This window comes from Peromyscus eremicus, chromosome 1, assembly GCF_949786415.1.
Source record: "Peromyscus eremicus chromosome 1, PerEre_H2_v1, whole genome shotgun sequence".
Taxonomy (NCBI): Eukaryota; Metazoa; Chordata; class Mammalia; order Rodentia; family Cricetidae; genus Peromyscus; species Peromyscus eremicus.
This window is the reverse complement of record NC_081416.1, coordinates 82,795,791-82,812,998: the sequence shown is the minus strand read 5'-3', so window position 1 is coordinate 82,812,998 and position 17,208 is coordinate 82,795,791. Positions and strand designations below refer to the sequence as shown.

Below are 17,208 nucleotides of genomic sequence, written 5' to 3'. Positions count from 1 at the left end.
TATTAGGATACACAATATTTTGGGGAACACAATACCACCACATTTCCTCTCTTTTTGTCTAAAATTTAAAAAAGCTTGTAACTAATACAAGAAAAACTATCTAATAAGTATATACAATATATAAGCCAAAAATTACATTAATGATGTCTAGTCCATTAACATTTGACAGATAAGAAAGCAGAAAGGTTTATAAGGCGTTGAGGACCAGAAACTAGAAGCATTTGGCCTGGTTAAGCATTTGGCCTGGTTAAGCTTTTAGGTTTTGAGCGCAGTTCAGCTGAGAGCCATTGGGATGAGGACACAGAAGCTTCCAGTCTAAGGAAACAAGACCAGCTGAGAAGTTGGCCAGGTGAGGTTACCTGTGGCTTGTTCTGTCTCTCTGATCTTCCAGTGTTCAACTCATTATCTGGCTCAGGTTTGATTTTATTAATAAGAACTGTTAAGATTCCTGCTACATAGCTGGAGTTCACCCCCCCCCTTACACACACACCTAAATACAAACAACAAAAGACAAACTCTTGAAAAGTTTGAAATGCAGCGATAATCACAAACTCAGTGTTAGCTCGGCATTGTCCAGAGCAGACAGGGGTCAGAGAGCTGAGGGGGGGTCAGAGCGCTCAATGGGGTCAGAGAGCTGAAGGGAATCAGAGCACTAAGGGGGAGTCAGAGCTCTGGGCTGTAATTATCCACATCTATGATTCTCAGGATTCTCAGATGACAGTAGAACTTACGCCATTAGCATCTCAGCTAGACTGCTTGAAAACAATGCTTGCTCCCAATAACTGTGAGAGTCAAGACCAAGGCATTTCTGTGCCAGCCTCCGCCAGTTTCATTGCTATTTTGCATCTTGGCTTTCTTTATCTGTACTGATAATCAGTTGGCCCCAAAGCCTAACCGTCTTCCACCTCAGGCTGGTATGTTCTTCCCACAGCCTGGAAGGCCTTCCCTAAGCTTTACTCTCCTTCCTCTATCTAGTGAACTCCAATTTGTTCTACAAGATGATAAGTTCTTTGAAATGTCCCCTTGTGTTACTTTCAGAACACTATCAATTCCTTTTCTATTTTTCTGCCATGCTAGAGGGTGCCTAAAAGGACCTTCTCATTAAGTGTCAGCACATAGAAAGACCTCAGTAAAGAATTTTTAAATGAACAGAAAGAATGGATTCATCAGCTGTTTTGGCTTGAAGATTGTTTTAGAAATCTTATATTTTTCTATACCACCACTGACTCCTGGGTATCTCTTGAGTCTATACCCTCTTTTCCATTTTCCCTGTGACTATCCTAGTCTAGACAGCCCATGCTTCTCACATGGATTCCCCTGGATCTTCTCCAAATCCTCCCCATGCCTTTACTTTCTACAGTTAGGGCTCTATTTGATCATGGAGAGCTGTTTTCTCCTTGCATATGAGATGCCAAGTCTTTAATGTACATATGAAGTCCTTGCTGCCTGGCTTCTGTCAAACTTTAGCTTTTCTTTAGTGGTACCAAATTCTTCCTCTACCTCATAGCTTTTAGAAATGACTTCAAGACTCTTTCACTGGACACATAAATGTGGGTGGGGGGAGATTGGACATGGAAGATGAGCAATGATGCAAACAGCAAAGAATTAGGACCAGGCAGATCAGGCAGAGATCACTAGTCATGTGGAGGATGTTTATCTATATTCCAGGAGCACAAGAGAATGTGTTGTCCTTTGAAAGGTGGAAAAAGACCTTACATCTAGCTAGCGAGAAGAGGAGGCTAGGGAGAGTCTCAGGCATGTTGAGGGTGTGATAATGGAAAGTGAGGTTCTCTTTCCTTGATGATGTATTGGGAGAGTGCTGAGCTGAGAGTGGAGGTAGGGATAAGACTGGAAGAGAATTGACCTGAAGGTAATGAGATAAATATCTTTAGAGGGATTTAAACGGAGATGCTGAGGCATTTCTTGGTAGGGGGAAGTTTGGTTGGTGTGTCCACAAGGTCAGTCAGTCTCATGGTAGAGTTGCTCTTCTCCAGCATTACTATAGAAGTAGTATAGAACTTAAATGGGCTCAACAGGAGTTGGATTTTTGCTTGGAGGTATATATACCTTCTATACCTTCAGGGTGTAGAAGAAGTGAGACATGGAAAGGATGAGGAAGTTATCAGAGTGACAAACCTTAGATTCCAAGTTCATGGAGAAGGCATCAGAGAGATGGAAATAGGTTCCAAATGTTGAAGGTCATGGGAAGGTCATGGGTGAGGCTCTTTAGTGGTGTGGTCAGTGGAGAAGGGAACTAAGAGGAGAAGCTTGAAATGAGGTCTTTGGAGGAACTTCCAGTTATAGGTAATGAGCACATGAGCAGAAGGCTGAACTGCTGTATGCATACCAACTTGTGGAGAACAGAGATAAACATGTTGCATGTTAGTGCCTAGGAATGATGGCAAAGCAGCATGGAGGTAGTCTGCACTGAGGATCCCACATCCTCAGAGAGAGGGGGGATGGACAGAGAACAGCAACAAGGGATGGAAGCAAGTGGTACGATGCCCAAAGCATGAAAGGCAAAGACTGTTGGGTGTTAGACACTAGAAGGAGAAATGGTTTGGAAGTACCAGGAAGGAGACTATCTTTTCCATTTGACCTCACAATCATCTGAGTCAGAGAAGAGCTTCTCCTTGAGAAGGATGTAGAGAAGGAAACATGGAAATATGGAATAGGCAGAAGGAAATGGAAGCAGCCAGAGGTAAGGTCTCCAGAGATGTGGAGTTACCTAAAGACTCTCCATGGACTCCTGTCATTATCTAAAACATGTTTGAAGGATTCTCCATTTACTCTCAAAAATATTTCAGTTTGTAAAATAAACACTATTACTCAGTAGGTGTGCTTATAGTTAACTTCCTTAACCTACCCTTTCAGCAGCATGGACGATGTCTCTCCACCCCACACAACCTAAAAGTCTCTGAAGCTCTTGAGGCCAAATCCTGGCTGCTATTTGCTCCATCTCCTTCTCCTCTAACCCAAGGTCAAGTGGATTTTCCAAGAAGAGGCTGCAGGAAGGATTAAAGCCTCCTTCAGAAGACAAGTCAGTTTCTAGTACATCTGAACTTCTACTGGGAATTTTAAGAACTGGTAGTGAATTTCCAGCCTCAGAAGAAGCCACAAGCTGCAGTGATTGAAGGTGGAAAATGCAGAGACTGTGCCACATTGAACCTTGGGATGGTCTTTGTTCTATTTCTTCCTATAGGTTAATGAAACCAGCAAAACTGTAAGGAGGTTCTGAGGTTCTAGACACGACTTACCTGAGAGCAAGCTTACCTTGGCAGTTTTGCTGAGGAAGCTGAGGCAGAATTTCTTGAGGCTTTCATAGGTTATATCATCTGTGGGCATTTTGTATCTGGTATCAGAGGTTAAGTTCAGGATTTGAACAGATGGGACATTGACTGTTGAGATCCGGAAGTGCTCGAAGACGCGTTTGTTTTTGGGTTCATCCGAATTCACAAGAATGAAAAGGATCTGCCAAATCAAGCAAAACTTCCTGAAATGAGAGTTCTGGACCCCTCGTCAAGAGGAAGGAACAGCTGAGAAGCTAGGAGCTAAGGAAACTCAAGTAGCAAGGCCTAGAAGTGCCTCCAGGCAGACTCCCTCCCACACCCGGAGCAGATGGGCAGCCTCCCCAGCCTCCCTGTGCTGTGCAAAATCCACACAGCTTCAGGAATTGAGCAAGCCATCCTGAGCATTCATCCTTGTTCCATGCCTCAATTGCCTTGTCTGTAAAATGGTGATTCTGATCATATTGCTTTAGAGGATTGCTTTAAGAATGTGTTCAGAGGCCTGGTTTGGTGAGTGGCAGGTAGAAGGTTTATTTACCACATGCAAATTCAAAATTACTCTATGAAGGAAACCCAAAATCCATTATTCACACATCCACATACCGAATATTCACATTTAACTGGACACTAGGGACACAGTATTGTACAGAAGATGGAATCTCTGCCCTGTGGAACTCACATTCTAGTGGAGGAAATGGATAGGAAGTACATTTAATAATGACAAGTGAAGATTGGAAAGCATAATAGAGGGATGGGGTAGAGTGACCATGCAGATGAGGTGAAACATCTGCTCAGTAAAGTTAGGGGGGCAGGAGAAGAATCTGCTTTAGCAAACATAACAGGGGACAGTGATTCAGCAAGTAGAAACTCAATGCAAAGGAAAGCTCTAGTAGCAAAAAAAGCGTAGAGAATAGAATGTTCTAGAAAGGAAAGACATCAGCACCATGATTGAGAGCATCATAGGAGATGAAATCTGATGCTATAAAAAATGAAAAGTGAGATCAGAAGTCCAACAAGAAGCTTGGGTCTGGTTTGATCAGAATAAAGATGGAATCAAGCCAGAGAGTGTCATGGTGGAAATTTTCAAACAGTAAGAATAGCTGCAGAAAAGAAGCAAGAGTGGATGCAAGGAGATGAGCAGACACCTGCTGTCACATACTTTTAGATCATTCATCCATCCAAAAGTTTGCCCACAAAAGACAATGTGCCAGTCTTCTGGATGCTAGGGAAACTCCAAAAACCTGAACAGACTGTTAAACCATCTCGAACATACCCAATAAGTACCAGTTATTTCTATACTCCAGGTGCTTGAGTATAGTGGGTGGTAAGATGGACATGAGATAAGATTTAGTGGGACAGTTTCAGCCAAACTCCTAATCTGTTGCTCAGATAGTAATGACATTTGGGACACTCTCTGGTTGTGGCAACAAGAATTTAGAACTTCATCTCCTGATTTGTCTCAAAATAAATTCCAGCTTCACTAAAAGGTTAAAGGAAAAAATGAGGAAATATAGTTGAGAGCCAGCAAGATAGCTCAGCAGGTAAAGATGCCTACTACCAAACTTGACAATTGGAGTTCCATTTTCAGGACCCACATGGTAGAAAGAGAGAGCAGCTGTCCCCTGACCTCCACACACGTTGTGGAATACATATGCACATGTACATACATACATATACATATACTAATAATATTTTTAATTAAATATGATTAGGTATTGATAATATAGCTTGTGAGAAGTCAAAAGAGCCATCAGGTCACAGTCAGTCACATTAAATATCTGAAAGTATAACAATGAAAAACAAGATAGATTAATATTTGCAAGAGGTATCTGTAATTAGAAGCATCTTTCTGAAAAACCAGTGTGTTAGGACATAATATACCTGTTAAGTGTGTTTATGCTTCAGTCTTTACTCCATGTTTACATTTCAAGATTATCATTTCATTTAATTTCAGAATAACGTTAAATGAAAAAAAAAAGATCTTTCATAGTCCAGATGCCAGTAGGTGAGTTATACATAGGTATAGAGCATAGGGGTGATGATACCAATTACAAGCACCAGGAAGTGTACTTTAGCTCATTGTTTGGGGTGTGAATTTTCTAGGTTAAAGTTAGAGTTTATGTAGAACATAGAAGTTGAAGGAACACCTTTAGCTTATTTATTAAGATGAATGAAAGACTGTAGGCTTGGCTCCCTGCAAAGAAAGAATGGAACAGAGTTATCTAAAATAAAATAGTAAACATTATATAGCATTGGTATGTAAATCATGAAATATATGCAAATTATGCGCAAATCATTCTTGGATTTTTTTTTTTTTTTTGGTTTTTCGAGACAGGGTTTTTCTGTGTAGCTTTGTGCCTTTCCTGGAACTCACTTGGTAGCCCAGGCCGGCCTCGAACTCACAGAGATCCGCCTGGCTCTGCCTCCCGAGTGCTGGGATTAAAGGCGTGCACCACCACCGCCCAGCTTCCTGGATTAATTTATAGTGAGTAGAAAAGACAACTACCCTCAGAGTCTGCTGCTCCTGTGTGCCTATCCAAGTGTCTCCAACAACAATAGGTTGGTTTACAAACCTTGTTCTGGAATTCCTTTGGAATCTTTCTGTAATGCCGGATTATGACGCTGTACGGCTCTGAGTTTTTGGAGATAAAGAGAAGCATGTGATTCAAGATGTTCAGTTCATAAATCAGTTCCTTATTCTGAAATTGCAAGGAAAACATGTCATTCAAAGTACACACAAGGGTCCCTGAAGTCCTCCCAGGACCCCTTTGCCCACTGACCTCAGGGTTATATTCAATCACAAAATCTGTGAGCTGCTGTTTCACAACCTGATTGAGAAAATCTTTGTCGGTATTGTCATTAATAAGCTCTTGACGTTTCACAATTTTTCCCTTGAGCCAAAGAAAAAGCATGTTAGAGGGCAGTAGCTTTCATAATATATACACCTAACAAATTTCAGTAGCATCCCCCCACACCCAGGATGAAGGTAAAACACTAAGGATGTCAGCAGGTGTAGTAGATAACCCAAGTACTTGATGAATAAGAACATTGAGCAAACCAGTCTGTATGTTGAATGTGAGTGTGTGATAAGGAATCTGACTGACTGACAATCCCAGCTGTTGTGCTCTAAAATCCACCAAAACACATGTAATACTGCTGAACACCATGCCACATTGCCACCAAACAATGGTCAAAGGCATCAGGGGTACAAAAGCAAACCCAGGTCAGGGAGATCCTGAGAGGTACCTCTGATCAGAGGTGATCTATCAGCATTCCTAACTACAACAGGGTCACACCTTCACTGTGGTCTGAAGGTTCTCTAAGTCCCTCACCTCTATGCTTATCCCCCTAATGAATACGTGGCATATCTAATCCTGCTATGTAACAGCTTCCAGAAGGATCTGGATAAACATGGGGGTAATATGATTGTTTACAGTATGAGTATTCCATACTCTCTTCATCCCAACCAGTCCTAATTTGGTACAAATTTCTCAGCTAGACTCTCAAAGTGCTCCCCCTGCTGAATTCTATACACACACACACACACACACACACCACCACCGCCACCACCACCACCACCACCAGCTAGCCTGATGTTGTTAAAACACAAACCTGATTCTTGTTATTGTTTTCTTGCTTCAATGTGTTACGGGCCCAAGTTATCCTCTAGATAAAGTTCCATGTCTTTACTGGTTATATCAGCAATCAATGCTGATTAGAGAGCTCGTGCTGTGCCAGCCACAGTTACAAACATAGCATACACATCAGTTTACTTAGTCCTCACAGTATCTCCCCAACTCTGCTCTAATATTGCCCTTTGTTTTCTTTCTTTGTTATATTCACATCTCTCCCACTTTGCATGTGAGGAAACTATGGCACAGAGAAGTAAAATAACCTCTCTGGGATCACTAAGTAAGAAATGGACCCAGGAGTTAGTTATCTAGTTAGTGCTAGGATTGAGTCCTGAGCTTTACATGTACTAAGCGTATACTCTACCATTGAATCATATCCCCAACCCCAGAGCCAAGATTTAAAAATGGGCAGTCTAACCACAGTGTTCACATTCTTAGCTGCTTAAGATATACCTTCCAGCCAGGTGGTGGTGGCGCACGCCTTTAATCCCAGCACTCGGGAGGCAGAGCCAGGCGGATCTCTGTGAGTTCGAGGCCGGCCTGGGCTACCAAGTGAGTCCCAGGAAAGGCGCAAAGCTACACAGAGAAACACTGTCTCGAAAAACCAAAAAAAAAAAAAAAAAAGATATACCTTCCTGTAACACTATATGGACTCAGGAGGTTGTATCTATGTATTTAGTTATGTGTATATGTGTGTGTCTAAACAACTAGAGAAAAGGAGGCCATGAATTTGAGAGAGAACAGAATTCATGGGAGGGGTTGGAGGGAGGAAATCAAAGGGGTGGATTGTATAATTGCAATTTCAAAAGTAATAATCATTATAATAAAATTAGTAAATAAATAAAATATACCTCTCTACTTGTAGCTATAATACAGAATACAAGTACTTAATAAATGTATTTATCATAATAAATACCAAAATACCTGGAATATATTTTTCACAGCTGCTATTTGGCTTTTGATTTTGTAATTGGTTTACTCTGCGGAACTTTAGATATGTAGACATGTAAACAGTACACATTTAACAGAAGTTTAATAGAGTTTCTCCATGCATTGTGAAAGGGCTCCCCAAATCCCATGTATAGGAAACAAACTTGGGGCTGGAGAGATGGTTCAGTGGTTAAGAGCACCAGCTGCTCTTCTGAAGGATCTGGGTTCTATTCCCACAGGGCAGCTCACAACCTTCTGTATCTCCAGTTCCAGGAGATACAATGCCCTCTTCCGGTCTCCAAGGTGCGCAGATATACATAGAGGCTAAACGCCCATTTACATAAAATAAAATTCAAACAATAACAAAAGAAGAGAGTAAACTGTCATATATCATCACACAGAAACATGGTTTCACGAGTTACAGTTTTGAATCAGGGTCATACGGAGTGCTGCCCGACTACAGCTTCAGTATTTTCCCTACTCCGCTACCTGATTATTCTCAACATCCTACATTTAATAACAGTCTTTTCTCCTCTAGTCTCAACTATTATCTTTGCCATATATTAGAGTTCTATATGTATTTAGATCTATTTCTGACTCCATGTTGTCCCATTCAAAAGACTTTATAGTCTCCATCTTAAAACCTTTTCAATGACTTCTATGGGCCCAAGAGAAAAAGACGAGGCTGAGTGTCACCTCTGAGGGTCATGAAGCATCACTCCACATATCAAGTGTGGCCTCAGATAAGTGGCTAACCTCATTTGTGAGTAAAACAGCTATTGTACAGATCTGACTTTGTCTGGGGAGACAGGAAGGCATGACTTGAAGGCCCACAGAATGATCTGCAATGGCGAAAACGCTCTCATGTCTGTGCTATTCTGCACAGCAGCCAACTGGCCCCAAGTGGCTCTAGGGTACTGGAAATGTGCCTTGTATGGCCGAGGAACTCTGGCAGCCTATCTAGTATCAGTTTGATTGGAAGATCAGTAAGACTTTTCTGGGTGTGTCTGTATGGTATTTCCAGAGAGGAATAACTAAGGGGAAGATGTGCCCAAATGTGGGCCACACCATTCCACAGGCAAGGCATCCAGACTGAAGAAGAGGGGAAAGAGGAGGAAGCCATGCAGCACAGACATCCCCTCTCTGCTTCCACTGCTGTGACATGAGCACTCTGCTCCACCAGTCCTCCCAGGAACGATGGATGGAAACGATGAGTGTGAATATTTCCTCCCTGACTTGTTTTTTCTCAAGTATTTCAAGGACAAAAATCTGACACAGAAACTAAAACTTTAACTTAATTACTTTTCATCTAAATAGTCATATCTATATAGTTAAAGACTACTGGTTACCACTTGGAAAGCTCAGGTCTAGATCTCAGGGCTGGGGGGTGGATCCATGAGCTCAGGCTGTGGAAGGTCTTATAGACCTGATTAAGAATTTGAGTCCTTGGCTGATATGTAGAATTAAATTAAATTATAAAAAACTTTTAAAATATAAGAAAAAAGAAAAAGAATTTGAGTCTTTATCCTTCTAACAAAAGATCAGTGAGCTTCCAGTTCTGTAGCTGGAGAGTTTCTCTCCGGGTTCTGCCAATCCCCAGCAGTCCTGCAGCCCACTTATAAAATAAACACACAGACGCTTATATTATTTAAACTGTTTGGCCTAATGGCTCAGGCTTCTAGCTAGATGTTCTTATATCTTAAATTAACCCATTTCTATTAATCCATACCTTGCCACGTGGCTCGTAGCTTACCAGTACTTTACATCCTGCTCCTCATCGTGGCACAGCATCTCTCTGCCTCAGCCTTCCACTTCCCAGACCTCTCCTCTCTCTTTGTCCCACCTATACTTCCTGTCTGGCTACTGGCCAATCAGTGTTTTATTTATCAATCAATCATCCACAGCACACTTCAGTGAGATACCCCCATCTCAAGACAATAGAGGACACCAATATCCTGCTCTAGCTTCCACATGTGCACAGATACACATCACATGCATGTACCATACATACATATACCATGCACATCTTCTTACACAAAGCATTAAAGGACTTTCTGAGAGGAGGAAGGACATGACCATCAGATTTCAATTTTGGAAAGAATATTCTTCTGCAGACCAGTTTGAAGACTGTTCTAATGGGCTATTGGAGATGGTGGTCACTTTATCCAGGATGGTCACAGTAGAGATGTGGAAAAGTGGTAGACCCTGGTGGCATCTTGCATGTGAATATTTGGATTGGTTATGATGGAGGGGTGGAGAAATGGGAGATATTAGAAGGAAACCTAGCGTTTCTGGCTTCCTCCACTAAATGAGAGGATGGTGGCACTCTTCACTATGACTTGCCAAGTCTTTTTTTTTTTTTTTTTTTTTTTTGGTTTCTCTGTGTAACAGCCCTGGCTGGAACTGGTTCTGTAGACCAGGGTGGCCTTGAACTCACAGAGATCTGCCTACCTCTGCCCCCCAAGTGCTGGGATTAAAGGCATGAGCTACCACACCTGGCGACTCTCCAAGTATTAAAAAAACTTGGAGAGGAGATTTTGACTTTGACATAAACCATGATGGACTATTTGGTTCTACATACCAAAATCTGGAGTTAAGTGAAGTCTAGATGGAGATGGTAATTGTTGGCAGAGATGGATAGGAAAACATGAACCAGAAAAAGGAAGTTAGTGGGATTAAGTCTTGATGAATGACAGATACTGGCAGAGGCAGAGAAGCAGGAAAGGTGGTGGGGGTGGGGGATGAGGGTCCAGGAAACAGATTTCTCACAAGTCAACTAGTCCAGGAACACTTAGTTCACAGGTAATGGAGACAGAGCATGTCCCCAAATGCCATCACTTAGTGTGAAGTGAAAGGCCCTCATGATCATATAGGATGAAGACCTACCTTTTTAAACACCAGGACGCTGTCAAGGATCACCTGGAAACGCCCAAAGGCATTTTTTATTTCTATCATTCCAAACGTTAGCTCTGGGAAGTCCTTGACGATGTTATAAAACAATTCTGCCACTTCTTCCTCTAAATCCTGTTTGGGAAAGCATGTTCTGTAATTCTCTGGAGGAGGTAACAGAGGGGAAGTGCCTGGCTTGAGGGGAAGGTGGAAATAATAGTCTATATGTCCCTTTGTTTTTCTAAGTTTTGGGTTTTTACTGGGTGGCTGAAGTCTACCTTTTATGGATGTTTCCCACCTAGAATGTTCCTCTAGCTATGATTGAACCCCACACAGGCAAATCCTCAGAGATCAATGGAGAGAACCATGTATTTTTACTTTTTCCTATTATTAAAATAAAGGTTGTTCTAAGCTGTGAATTAAGAATAATCCTAAAATTAATTCCTGCATCACTTTCAGAAGAAGCCATTGGTATGACTGCAGGTCACACCAAATGATGCAGCTGCTCTTTTGGCCGTTGAGACTCAACATTCAGCATGAAAGAATATTTGGGCCAAAAATACTCTTGAAGCAGAAAGGAAAGAGCCATGCACTCTCCTCATGTGTGAATAGGATAGCAGAGACTGACATCTATTGAGAGATGAAGCACTGTGGACCTGAAGTAAATCAGTTAAGGCACATGAAAAACTCATTTTCTACAAGCACATATACTTGGTAACATTTATAACTATAAAGAATAAAATCAATAGAAAGTGATCATAAGACATTTCATAACCACATTTAAATTATTTATGAGCTATCCCAAGCATCTCCCTGCACTTGATCTGGATGAGGATTGATTGACCCTCCAATGGTGCATGCTACGGGGTTGATAGTCTAATTTATATGGAGGCTTGGAAAGAGTTTATGAATAGAAACTGGCTTAGCCTAAGCAGACTAACAAACACCTGTTAGAATCATAGTTAAAATATATGGGAGCCTGAGGGAGTCCAGCTCCGACCTGTTCCTACCTATCGAAGGGTTCTTGGGTGGAGAAGAGAGGAATGAGGAAATATTAGGTGGAAATACAGACCTAGACAACAAGGAGAAAGACAGAAACACAGGATAGCTTTAGAAGGGCCCTGGGTCGATACCCAGCTGCCCAGAGCTTTATTCAAAAGGGCTTTTTATAATATGCCAAAGGGAGAGGCAAAAGGCCTTCCCCTTGCAAGATCAAAGCACACCTTACAGCCAAGTGTAGACCCTTCCAAACACATGGTAACCACGCCCATAACCAAATCATCTCATTATGCAGCCCTGCTGGGTAAAGCAAGCTCAGATTCTCTGACCCTGAATAAGGTCTCACTAGGAAGCCTCTGTGGGCCATCACAAAAATAGTCCTCAAACCAGAAAACAAAAACATCCTCTTATTCTTATGTTCTAAATAGATCCCTCAAAGATCAGTTACAGCATTCAGACTAACTAAATATGGATGCCAATCTCTTATTCTCTCCATTTCTTCCCATCTTCTAACCATTCTCTAACATTTCAGCTTCCATGTGTTCCTTCTTCACTTGAAACCAGGAGCTCCCACGGGACACCAGCTCAGTGGACAGGAAAATCGAGCAGGGACCCTATACAATCAGAAACCCTCCTTACCCCAAACCCTCCACACACAGTACTCACCATGTGAAAATTACCTCCCACCCCTTAATCCCAGTACCTGGAAGAAGCCAATGATGACCAAGGGCCTGGATTTTACAAAATCTGCCACTTCCTCAGTGTTGTTGAACAAAGGTGCTTTGTGGAGAATTTGTCTTCTCAACCAAACAACCAAAGCTGTAGATTCAACCACGTCTGAAGAGAGACATTTAAAGGAATCCCATCAGAACTTTCCAGAATTCAATGAACAGAAATATCTTGTCTTGAATTCCACCCTTTGCAGGCCAAAGGCAGTATCTCCATTTTCTTTTTCTTCCAAACTCCAAGACATGACTGTATTAACAGCAGCCAAATGTCACTAACCTTTCACCACGCCAAAGACCCTGTACTGAGTATTGTGCTTACATTAAACCTTCACAGCAACTCTAAGGAATGGGGGTTCTCAGTCTTCCCATTTTGCAGATGAGGAAATCAAGGTTCAGCTTGCCTACAGCTGGTTCACCAGACCACCTGAGAAACTAACCTGAGAGGAAGCAGTCCCAACCTTCTCTAAGATGATAGGAAAATAATTGGTTTTCTTAAAATATAAGTCAAAAGGTCACATATTTCTGTAACTTCAGAGAACATCTCATTTCTGCATCTATGATTCCAATGCTCTCACTGAGACCCAAATATCCCCTAAGGTTCCAGAATCCCAGCTTCTATTACCCAGCTACTACATGGGAGTAGCCAAGTGCAGAAGTCCTGGCCTCTAAAATGAGAACCTCTATTCCCAATCTTGAAAGACATGTTGGCATACACATCTGTGTACAGTTAGATGTGCCTTTCCCAGAGACATGAATTTCACAAGACAGAAAATGAGGTAAGCTCCAGTTTACATCAATGTCTGGTATAGGGTAGGAGAGAAATATTTAAATAATTCTTTAAATAAAGCAAAATTTTAAAAATAGGTTTGGGGTGCAGCCCAACCTTTAATTATAACTCATTAATTCCTTTTAACTATTCATTTACTGGACATACATATATTGACTTTCCCTCATAGTATTAAGGTGTCACACTTAGTCTTAAGGATATCATTTTGAAAACAAAACACATCACCACTACTTTGAAAGCCCCTTAGTATGTTAGGGAAGACAATAATCAACTAATTGCACAAATAAGTATATCATCACACACAAAGGAAGCATTTAAAGAAAAGTTATATGAGCTTATAGCAAAAAAAGATCTGACCTAGAAGCCAAGGTCAAGTAGGGTTTCCCAGGGACAATGATATAGGAGCTGAAATCTGAAAGATGCCCAGGAAGGAAGCAGGAGAAAAAAGCCTGTGCAAAGGCCCTGAAGCAGAACAGACTGCCTCACAGGGACTGACCAGTCCACCCGGAATTGCGGAGGCAACTGAAAAAGGCTGTCAGTATCATTGTTTATGTTTTTTGTCTTCGTTACCATTCTGCTGCTGTGACAAAAGCACCCTGGCAAAAGCTTTGTAAGAGGGAAGGCGCTTCTTTGGGCTCAGAGTTCAAGGCCCAGTCTGCCATAGCAGGGAAGTCAAGGTGGCAGGCAGGAGCTGAACACGGGTCACATGGCATCAAAGTGAAAAACTGAACAGTACATGCCAGTGCTCTGCCTGCCTTCGCCATTTCTTACACTCTCGTACTCAGCGAGAGAAGGCTTCTGCTGGTCGTTAACATGGATCTTCCCACATCAGCCAACCCAGTGGAGATAGTCCTCTACAGGTGTTCCTAGAGGTCCATCCGCCAGGTGACTCTAGACTGCTTGCGATGGCAGCTTTAACCATCACAACTCCTGAGACAGTGGTTCTCAACCTTCCTAATGCTGTGACCCTTCAGTACAGTTTCTCATCCTATGGTGAACCCACCCATAAAACTTTTTTGTTGCTACTTCGTAACTGTAATTTTGCTACTGTTATGAATCATAATGTAAATATCTGATACGAAGGATATCTACTATGCAACCTCTGTGAAAGGGTCGTTCAACTCCAAAGGGTCCCGACCCACACAGGTTGAAAACAGCTCTCCTGAGTGCATTAGACCTGTGCGGTAAAAACAGGTAGAAGTAAAGATCATGTACATTTGATGACTTTTCACAAAATAAAAATGTGCGTGTAACTGCTACCCAGACGAAGAAATGGGGTGTGGTCCTGGCCAGCCCTTCAGAGTCTTAGTATGTAGAAGAAGACAATCACACAAATACATCTGAATGCTGAGTGCACCACTGAAGCCTCTCACCCCACATCTAGGGGTAATGAAGTTCTTAACCTCTAACAGCATGCACTGCTCACCTGTTCCTAACTTCCTACACCTGGGATCCTAGAGTATGTTTACCTGGAGCACAGTGACTGACTTCCATCAGTCTGATGGGCCACGAGCAACATTTCTGGACACAGAAGATGTCCTGCTCGGCTTTGGTAGATACGATTAAGATTGGAGTGAGGGGTGATGCTGCATGCCTATAACCCTAACACTCAGGACTGACACAGGAAGAGCCGGAGAACCAGGCCAGCCTGGACTACACAGTGACCCCATCTCAAACATGACAAAGCAAAGCACACAAAAAAAGAAATAATCAAGAAAGCCTCCAAATTAGTTTAACCTTCCAATCATCAGACCCATGGCTGCAGCCTCAATTTTCCCCTGCACCAGCCATTTCCCCATTGATCTCCTCTATGCCCCTAGTCACTCCCTGTCTTACCACTCCTCCCCTGTCCTGTCATTGTCTTAGGACTTCTTCTGTTTTCTTCTGTAAATCTATCACTTTCTGAAACTGTTGGTATGGTTTAGAGTAAACGTGTTCACTGTGAGCTGCCAGGCACATACTTGGTGCTCAAGAAATCAGTGGAGAATGAGGGAATGAAGGGAGAGGAACACCAGAAAAGCCAGCTTGAGAGAAGTTGTTCCCCGGCCTCCTCATCCAGGGTACATGGCCTCTGCTTGCCCCTCCGGAGCCTGTGGAGCTCAGGTAGTTCTGAGCTCAACTGACATCTTATCCCCAAGTGCCTGCAGCCTGGGCACTGCCCTTGCCAGGCATTGTGCCTCCCCTGGTTCTTGACTCTGTGCCAGAGGACACAGTGACAACTCAGGTGTGAATGCTGTGTCAATGATTGACTTGGCCAGAGCTTGGCTGCATATTCCAAGCACAAGCTGTGAATGCATCACTAATAGAGGGCCCAGAGGCCATTTGAGTCTCCTTCCTCCAGGGAGGTAGACAAGGCCAAGGCTCCCACCATCAGTCCCTGGATATTAGAGGACAGGACTGGGCTTTGACCCAGCAAGGACTATGTCCCACCTGTGTCCTGAGTGGGCTCCATAATTAGTCACGTTGCAGGTGGCATGCAGAGCAGTGTCTCCACTTGGAACTCCAAAGGGCCTTGTCAAGTAGGCCTTTATTCATTCTATCTAGAATGAGCAAATGTAAGCTGAGGTCTACAGCTTTGCTCAAGTACTCAGAGCCAGAGTGCTTTCTAATTCTGGAGACTTGAGTCCCAGGCTCCATCCTGACAGCCCATTGCCTCTTTCTGTGCTCGGGAAGTGACATTGAAGAAGAGGGAGATGCATAAGCTCACAAGTGTGTGTTATCTTCCTGTGTGTGCCTTCCTGCAGTGGGCTCTTGGAATTGCATCTTGTTCAAACTAAACAACTATTAAGAATGTAATTGTCCCAAGCACTGGACTAGGCTTAAGCAATTAATAGTGAATAAATACTTCTATTTATTTAATATACAGCACAATGTAGAGCAGAGCTCAACAAACTGTAGTCCGTGGACCAAATCTTTCCAACTGTTCGATTTTATAAGTAAAACTTTATTGGAATCCAGTCATGACTGTTCACATTCTACATAGCAGAGTGGGTAGCTCTGACATGGTTTTTTACCTCATAAGGCCAAAATTCCTATTACACAGCTCTTTCCAGAAAAGTCTTCCCTGACTTTACTGCTTACTAGCTGGAGTGCTGTTTTTTTTTAAGTTCAATATTTCAGTTTATTTATTTATAGGCATGGGTGTACAGGTACCAGAGAACATGTCTGAAGGTCTGAGGACAGCTTGTTGGAGTCCAGCGTGTGGGTTCCAGAGATAAAACTCAGGTTACCGAGCCTGGCCACAAGCACCTTTACCTGCTGAGCCGTTTGCCAGCCCCAGCGAGGGTGCTGTGTAGAAGTTGCTCCACTCTCTGTGCTCCATCTGTAAAGGTAATTGTCATGCCAGGCTGCTGTGGAGCAGAAGCAGTACCTGGAAGCCAGTGCCGGCTGCGGGGATCTGTCAGGCCCTGGGCCTTGCAAACACTGCTTTATTTTCTCAGCAGCTGGGGGCCGTGGAGTTTTCACATGCCCCATTTTCAGATGAAGAAACTGAGGCTAGACAAGAGGGATTGACCGCTCCTGAGGTGAGGATTTAGATGCAGAGACTGGAACACCAAAAACGGAGGATAGAGCAGCCTCTGCCCTTGTGGTGCTCATAGAAGACACTAAATAGCAGAAAGCATTCTGTGAGGCAGTGTCTTGATCATGATGCACAGATACCCTAGGAACACAGCTGAGGAGCAGGCTGCACTAAGTACTCAGGGCAGACTCTCTGGGAGAGGAGATGGGAAGCCTCCTACATGGCAGAGGAGGTCTCTGCCGCTCCTGTCCACCACCAAGACTCAGAAACCCTTGAGTATCTTCTTTACCAACATCACACAGGATGTAGAAGCTCCACACAATCATCTTGTTATCTCTTGATAGAATCAGATCTCAGTTGTCCTTCAACAGGGCGGGCCAAGCCAGCACCTGAGCCATACCATAAGCAGATATGGACTTGCACAAAGTAACCCAGG

The 17,208-nt window shown here is 42.8% G+C and overlaps 1 protein-coding gene across 3 annotated transcripts in view; it reads right to left on the bottom strand.

Moving 5' to 3' along the window:
- Pdilt (protein disulfide isomerase like, testis expressed) overlaps positions 1 to 17,208 on the bottom strand; it is a 42,544-nt gene that overhangs the window by 5,724 nt on the left and 19,612 nt on the right. For 2 of the 3 annotated variants that reach the window (XM_059268023.1, XM_059268032.1), the window contains exons 4-8: positions 12,441 to 12,574; positions 10,736 to 10,873; positions 6,068 to 6,178; positions 5,861 to 5,986; positions 3,274 to 3,471 (exon numbers count right to left, since the gene is read on the bottom strand). In XM_059268023.1, the coding sequence (XP_059124006.1) occupies positions 3,274 to 3,471; positions 5,861 to 5,986; positions 6,068 to 6,178; positions 10,736 to 10,873; positions 12,441 to 12,574 (707 nt within the window). The remainder of the gene's footprint in view (positions 1 to 3,273; positions 3,472 to 5,860; positions 5,987 to 6,067; positions 6,179 to 10,735; positions 10,874 to 12,440; positions 12,575 to 17,208) is intronic. The other variant, XM_059268043.1, reaches the window with a different exon arrangement.